Raw genomic sequence first — 8,364 nt, 5'->3', positions numbered from 1 at the left:
CTGCACTCCCCAATCCCTCCCCACTCATTCCACACTACCTCTCCTACACTCCCAATCCCTCCACACTCATTCCACACTACTTCTCCTACACTCCCAAATCATTCCACACTACTTCTCCCTACACTCCCAAATCATCCCACACTACTTCTCCTACACTCACCAATCATCCCATACTACTTCACCTACACTCACCAATCCCTCCCCACTTATTCCACACTCCTCCTAAACTCCCAATCCCTCCTCACTCATTCCACACTGCTTCTCCTACACTCCCCAATCCCTCCCCACTCATTCCACAGTACATCTCCTACATTCCCAATCCCTCCACACTCATTCCACACTACTTCTCCTACACTCCCAAATTATCCCACACAACTTCTCCTACACTCCCCAGTCATACAACACTACTTCTCCTACACTCACCAATCCCTCCCCAATCATTCCACACTACCTCTCCTACATTCCCAATCCCTCCACACTCATTCCACACTACTTCTCCTACACTCCCCAATCATCCCACACTACTTCTTCTACCCTCCACAATCCCTCCCCACTTATTCCACACTCCTCCTATACTCCCAATCCCTCCTCACTCATTCCACACTACTACTCCTACACTCCCCAATCCCTCCCCACTCATTCCACAGTACCTCTCCTACATTCCCAATCCATCCTCACTCATCCCACACACCGTCTCCTACACTCCCCAATCCCTCTCTGCTCATCCCACACTCCCCAATGTCACTATTATTGTGTACACGTTGACAGACTGCACAATGACATTCCCATGCTTCTGCATGTTATGTGTCACTTTTACATGTAGCTGCCACTGTCCTGAGCTAAATCACACCAGGATGTATAAAGAGCAATACGTTAGCACAGCACAGTGCCCCCTATCGCTGCTTACGGGAGGAAGATCATATCTGCCTATACAGAATAACAAAACATTACTTACAGGTAATTATTCTATATTTACCTTACTCATCCAATCCCTGATTCCCCGGTGTAAGTCTGCTGGCCTTTCCCGCACCACAGGAGTGTCCGAGGGGCGCCGGCTGTAAAACAGGAACAGTTACTGCCTCTATGTGTCATCAAACTACAGCTAGATCATAGCTAATAAATTATTATTAATCTTTGGGGCAAGTACATTATATTGCAATAATTAATTCTATAGATATATTTAACAATAGGAAGAACAACAACTACATCAGACCAATATCAGTAATGGACTTCAATTCTCAGCCAACAGAAGGCAAAGCAAGAGCCCTAGTGATGTGTTTCATAAACTTTTCCAAAATAAAAAATTATATATATATATATATGTACACACATACTTATGCACACATACACGAGCAGATTGGTATGGAAAACCAGCTCGGGAAATTTAACAGAGCAGCCCTAATGGGGGTGTAGTCCGATGAGGGGGTGGGGTCTGATGAGGGGGTGGGATCACTCCTCATAGGGCCTGATAGTACGAAGTTGCGGCCTTCTTTGCATCTTTTGCTACAGTTGTGTCTGAGGGCCACATAGATGTGTGACAGAGCATAGAGGATACAGAGGGTGTGTGTAACGGAGCATATATATATATATATATATATATGTCCAATTTGCGTCCAGCACTCCAGAGGTTAATGCAGTGTATGCTCCGGTGCCCTGCTCCAATAAGTAATTCAGTATTTCCAAAAACAAGCTGGCACTCATGAAGACTTAATAAATGCGCAGACACAGTAATGTGATCAACGTTTCAGGGCTGCTGCCCTTTTATCAAGACCATCTGTAATATACAAATATAAAACTTTTATACCTTACCATCACCTCGTGCACTTGCTTCCACGGCGCCCTCCTTGAGCCGATGACGTCATTGGCGCGCACCCGCGCCGGCGACCCAGCATCATAGGGGGGGCGTGGAGGATCCTAGTGACGTCCCATCACCATAGTAACCCGTTACAACTATAGAAATAAAAACATGTAGCAAAGATTCAATCGTGACCCGCAATACATACAGCACTATAGGTCTGGACGGACTAATGAACTGTAAGCTAATATAATATGTCACAAGTAAACACACTTTTTATCCTAAAGAGGCACATTAACTAATGTTTTGCATCTAAATGAGACAGCATAGTAATATCAGATGTTCAAGGAACCTAGTGCTGCCATTATATCCTGATTCATATCTAGGCAAACATGTGGAAAAAGGCAGTGCTATTATAACAAATTATAGGAAGCTGGTAAATGATAGAATGTCATTAAGTCCAAAAGGCTTCACGGACTGTAGTGTATGTATCCACCAGGATTCTTTTTGAAGTAGGATTCGACCTCGATTCCCTCCCCTTGGGGACTCAGGGACTCCATCAATGATTTTATAGCGTATGGATGACATACTGTGTTGTAGCTCCTTAAAATGACGGGCTACCGGCTGGTCAGAGCCCCGTCCCTCTAAAGCCGCACGTATACTGGATCGGTGTAACGCTATTCTTTCCTTAAACTGGCGAATAGTCTTGCCAATATATAATAACCCACATGGGCATTTGATGTAATATATCACATATCGGCTTGTGCAGGTATAAGGTCGTTTAATCCTAAACTCCTTTCCAGAGCGTGGATGATGGAAAACGGCACCTGGTTCCAAACTGCTGCATGTGGTACACCCAAGACATTTAAAGTTACCTGGCTTCCTTGTCAAGAAATGGCCAGGCGGTGATACTTTAAGATTAGAAACGTCATTATGTACCACCCAATCTTTGATGTTTCTTCCTCTTCGATAAGAGGGTAAAATCTTTGCTCCTTTAAGAGACTGTAGTTGTTTGTCTTGAGTGATAATGGGCCAAATTTGTTTGGCCTTCTGCATAGTACTCATACTGGTGGTGGAAAAGTCTTGAGTCCAAACTATGAAGTCCGGTTTTTTTGTACTTTGGATTTTATTTAATAAGCTTATTCTATCATGCTTCAAAGCTCTGCTTTTGGCTTCCTTTAAAAATTTGAGTTTATAACCTCTTTCAATGAATTTTCGTGTCATGATGTCCATCTGTTTGATAGTCTCAGCTTGATCACTACAGATGCGTCTGATCCTCATATATTGGGAATATGGCAATCCCCATTTGAGGGTCGGCGGATGGTGACTGTTAGCATGCAGAGTAGTATTTCTATCAGTTTCTTTGACAAATAAAGAGGTATGCAAGTGGTGTAGATGATCTTGATTGATAGCCACATCTAGATAATGTATTTCTTCATAACTGGTAGAATATGTGAATTTAATAGAGTCATCCAACTGGTTAATGTCAGACATGGCCTGTTGGAAACTCTCTTGCGATCCTGACCATAATACAAATATATCATCTATGTAGCGGAAGTATGCTTTAATACTCCCCGCTACATTAGGATTAGATAGAAAAAGGTCGTTTTCCACTTCTCGCATAAAAATATTTGCAAAGCTCGGGGCCACGCAAGACCCCATCGCGCACCCCGAGCATTGCCGAAAAAATCTACCATCAAAAATAAAATAATTTCGTGTTAGAGTAAGCTCCAATAGCTTAATGAAGAAATTGATGTCTGGACCTTTATATTTGTGACTGCCTGTGATGTAACGTCTGATGGCTTCGATACCTCTTTGATGGGGAATGTTGGTATATAAGCTAATCACGTCTATGGTGCACATCAGGTAGTTCTCTGGCAATGGTGACAGCTTCTCCAATTGTAACAAGAAGGCCGTAGTATCTTTCAGGCAGACCTTTTGGTCTTGTACAACCGGCTGCAGGAAAAAATCTAGGTATTTAGAAATGTTGTAGAAGAGGGAATCCCTTGCCGCTATTATAGGTCTTCCTGGCGGGTTCACGGGATTTTTATGAAGTTTAGGGATCGTATACAGAACTGGAACAATCGGCCAGTCCTGTGTTAATGTTTCTTTTATCTTGTAATTAATGATGTTGTCTTCCACTGCTTTGTTCAAGATGTCATCTATTTCTGCTTTAAACGTGGATGTTGGATCCGAGAATAACTCCTGGTAAGTAGTTTCATCCGCAAGCTGTTTGTATACTTCAGCCTTATATGACATCATGTCCTGGACTACTATACCTCCGCCCTTATCCGCCGAGCGGACTGTGATATCTTTGTAACCAGCTAGATTTTTCAAAGCTGTATATTCTTCCAAGGACAGATTATTGAAATCAAACTTGTGGTTCAACTGTGGCTCCTCAATTACAGTATTCATATAATTAATAAAGCATTTTATGTTATTGTTAGAGGATACTGGGTCAAAAGTAGATGGTTTGTGCAGGGGAATGTCCTGTGTTGATAATGAGGGACTATCACCATAATGTTCCTTTAGCCTTAGCCTCCGACCGAATTTGTATAAGTCCACTTTATTTTTGAAAGTATCCGGTTTCTTTGTAGGAACAAAGGACAGCCCTTTATTCAACACTGACAATTCATCAGTTGTAAGAGAGCGTGATGACAAATTGAAAACTATGTTTTCTTGTTCTTGGCTCTTTTGGACTTTCCTTGCCCATTGTCCACCGCGGCGGGTGTAGGGCCTTTTTTGAGCTCTCTTGCTGCTCTTGTAGTGACCCCCGTCAGGGGTTTCCTCCCGTTTTTTGACAAAGATGTTGCCCCTGCACATTCTGTGTCGCTAGATGACTGGGCGCTCGAATTGTCTGTATCCAAATTAAATCTCTTGTTACGTCGGTATTTGGGCCTCCTGTTTGACTCGGTGCCCCGATTGTATACCCATGAATAAACTTTATTTTCCTGGTAATCTCTGTCCACAGTAATTCGCTTTGTTTTTTTGAATTGAATGAGGTCCAGGCGATATTTGTCGATGTCCGTGGTCAATTTGTTTAGTAGATCGTGAGAGGTTTCCCCCTCTAAAACTGCAGAATGACTTGCTTCAAATTTAGCAATTTTATCTCTGGCTAGAAGAAGCTCTCTGCGAGATTCCTCTATAACCAGAAGAATCAAATCATAGGAGCACTTGTTTAAAACCGCGGCCCAACGCCTGCAGAAATCAGGATTATGCCGTCCTATTGTGGGAATGTTGCGGATGCGGAAACCACGGGGAATTTTCTTTTCCCTGTAGTAATCTGATAAGGTTACTCCGTGAAAATAAAAGTCTATTTCCCTTTTCTTCAGTCTGTTTAAAGCCAGGAAAATCTGTTCAGGCGTCTCTCCTCCACAAGCTTCCTCCAATTTGTCTGTAAATAGAATAGCCTCAGCTTCTGTGTCTGTAAGACTTAATCCTTCTCCCACCGGGAGTGCAATGTTGCTGTAGCCCGGTATTGAATCTGCTGAAGACATGCTATTCCAACCAATAAACTGTTAAAAACGTGCAAGTGATCTTGAAGTGAAAAAATATAAGTCTACCAAAAATTGGGTGCCCGGACAGTCTTGTCTGGTAATAACCAGAAAAGCACTATGTATATGTCCAATTTGCGTCCAGCACTCCAGAGGTTAATGCAGTGTATGCTCCGGTGCCCTGCTCCAATAAGTAATTCAATATTTCCAAAAACAAGCTGGCACTCATGAAGACTTAATAAATGCGCAGACACAGTAATGTGATCAACGTTTCAGGGCTGCTGCCCTTTTATCAAGACCATCTGTAATATACAAATATAAAACTTTTATAAAAGTTTGGTCGGAATAGCATGTCTTCAGCAGATTCAATACCGGGCTACAGCAACATTGCACTCCCGGTGGGAGAAGGATTAAGTCTTACAGACACAGAAGCTGAGGCTATTCTATTTACAGACAAATTGGAGGAAGCTTGTGGAGGAGAGACGCCTGAACAGATTTTCCTGGCTTTAAACAGACTGAAGAAAAGGGAAATAGACTTTTATTTTCACGGAGTAACCTTATCAGATTACTACAGGGAAAAGAAAATTCCCCGTGGTTTCCGCATCCGCAACATTCCCACAATAGGACGGCATAATCCTGATTTCTGCAGGCGTTGGGCCGCGGTTTTAAACAAGTGCTCCTATGATTTGATTCTTCTGGTTATAGAGGAATCTCGCAGAGAGCTTCTTCTAGCCAGAGATAAAATTGCTAAATTTGAAGCAAGTCATTCTGCAGTTTTAGAGGGGGAAACATCTCACGATCTACTAAACAAATTGACCACGGACATCGACAAATATCGCCTGGACCTCATTCAATTCAAAAAAACAAAGCGAATTACTGTGGACAGAGATTACCAGGAAAATAAAGTTTATTCATGGGTATACAATCGGGGCACCGAGTCAAACAGGAGGCCCAAATACCGACGTAACAAGAGATTTAATTTGGATACAGACAATTCGAGCGCCCAGTCATCTAGCGACACAGAATGTGCAGGGGCAACATCTTCGTCAAAAAACGGGAGGAAACCCCCGACGGGGGTCACTACAAGAGCAGCAAGAGAGCTCAAAAAAGGCCCTACACCCGCCGCGGTGGACAATGGGCAAGGAAAGTCCAAAAGAGCCAAGAACAAGAAAACATAGTTTTCAATTTGTCATCACGCTCTCTTACAACTGATGAATTGTCAGTGTTGAATAAAGGACTGTCCTTTGTTCCTACAAAGAAACCGGATACTTTCAAAAATAAAGTGGACTTATACAAATTCGGTCGGAGGCTAAGGCTAAAGGAACATTATGGTGATAGTCCCTCATTATCAACACAGGACATTCCCCTGCACAAACCATCTACTTTTGACCCAGTATCCTCTAACAATAACATAAAATGCTTTATTAATTATATGAATACTGTAATTGAGGAGCCACAGTTGAACCACAAGTTTGATTTCAATAATCTGTCCTTGGAAGAATATACAGCTTTGAAAAATCTAGCTGGTTACAAAGATATCACAGTCCGCTCGGCGGATAAGGGCGGAGGTATAGTAGTCCAGGACGTGATGTCATATAAGGCTGAAGTATACAAACAGCTTGCGGATGAAACTACTTACCAGGAGTTATTCTCGGATCCAACATCCACGTTTAAAGCAGAAATAGATGACATCTTGAACAAAGCAGTGGAAGACAACATCATTAATTACAAGATAAAAGAAACATTAACACAGGACTGGCCGATTGTTCCAGTTCTGTATACGATCCCTAAACTTCATAAAAATCCCGTGAACCCGCCAGGAAGACCTATAATAGCGGCAAGGGATTCCCTCTTCTACAACATTTCTAAATACCTAGATTTTTTCCTGCAGCCGGTTGTACAAGACCAAAAGGTCTGCCTGAAAGATACTACGGCCTTCTTGTTACAATTGGAGAAGCTGTCACCATTGCCAGAGAACTACCTGATGTGCACCATAGACGTGATTAGCTTATATACCAACATTCCCCATCAAAGAGGTATCGAAGCCATCAGACGTAACATCACAGGCAGTCACAAATATAAAGGTCCAGACTTCAATTTCTTCATTAAGCTATTGGAGCTTACTCTAACACGAAATTATTTTATTTTTGATGGTAGATTTTTTCGGCAATGCTCGGGGTGCGCGATGGGGTCTTGCGTGGCCCCGAGCTTTGCAAATATTTTTATGCGAGAAGTGGAAAACGACCTTTTTCTATCTAATCCTAATGTAGCGGGGAGTATTAAAGCATACTTCCGCTACATAGATGATATCTTTGTATTATGGTCAGGATCGCAAGAGAGTTTCCAACAGGCCATGTCTGACATTAACCAGTTGGATGACTCTATTAAATTCACATATTCTACCAGTTATGAAGAAATACATTATCTAGATGTGGCTATCAATCAAGATCATCTACACCACTTGCATACCTCTTTATTTGTCAAAGAAACTGATAGAAATACTACTCTGCATGCTAACAGTCACCATCCGCCGACCCTCAAATGGGGATTGCCATATTCCCAATATATGAGGATCAGACGCATCTGTAGTGATCAAGCTGAGACTATCAAACAGATGGACATCATGACACGAAAATTCATTGAAAGAGGTTATAAACTCAAATTTTTAAAGGAAGCCAAAAGCAGAGCTTTGAAGCATGATAGAATAAGCTTATTAAATAAAATCCAAAGTACAAAAAAAACGGACTTCATAGTTTGGACTCAAGACTTTTCCACCACCAGTATGAGTACTATGCAGAAGGCCAAACAAATTTGGCCCATTATCACTCAAGACAAACAACTACAGTCTCTTAAAGGAGCAAAGATTTTACCCTCTTATCGAAGAGGAAGAAACATCAAAGATTGGGTGGTACATAATGACGTTTCTAATCTTAAAGTATCACCGCCTGGCCATTTCTTGACAAGGAAGCCAGGTAACTTTAAATGTCTTGGGTGTACCACATGCAGCAGTTTGGAACCAGGTGCCGTTTTCCATCATCCACGCTCTGGAAAGGAGTTTAGGATTAAACGACCTTA

General features: G+C 42.1%; 1 protein-coding gene across 1 annotated transcript; it reads right to left on the bottom strand.

Annotated features, from left to right (window-relative positions):
* Nucleotides 1–989: 989 nt before the first annotated feature.
* Nucleotides 990–5,315, bottom strand: LOC134945635 (uncharacterized). Its single transcript, XM_063935059.1, has 3 exons — nt 2,274–5,315; nt 1,810–1,950; nt 990–1,055 (listed from the first exon to the last, which is right to left on the bottom strand). The coding sequence occupies exons 1-2, from the start codon at nt 4,616–4,618 to the stop codon at nt 1,929–1,931; spliced, it is 2,367 nt and encodes a 788-aa protein (XP_063791129.1). The 5' UTR covers nt 4,619–5,315; the 3' UTR covers nt 990–1,055; nt 1,810–1,928.
* Nucleotides 5,316–8,364: the final 3,049 nt, after the last annotated feature.

This window comes from Pseudophryne corroboree, chromosome 7 (assembly GCF_028390025.1).
Source record: "Pseudophryne corroboree isolate aPseCor3 chromosome 7, aPseCor3.hap2, whole genome shotgun sequence".
Lineage (NCBI taxonomy): Eukaryota > Metazoa > Chordata > Amphibia > Anura > Myobatrachidae > Pseudophryne > Pseudophryne corroboree.
This window is presented reverse-complemented; position numbering and strand designations above follow the sequence as displayed.

Bases quoted from the DNA above. Each gene is read 5' to 3' on its own strand.
- LOC134945635 (XM_063935059.1), bottom strand. From the start codon at position 4,618: ATGTGCAGGGGCAACATCTTTGTCAAAAAACGGGAGGAAACCCCTGAC. The intron at 1,951-2,273 runs GTCCGTGAAGCC...TTATTTCTATAG, and splicing joins TGGTGGATACATACACTACA to TTGTAACGGGTTACTATGGT.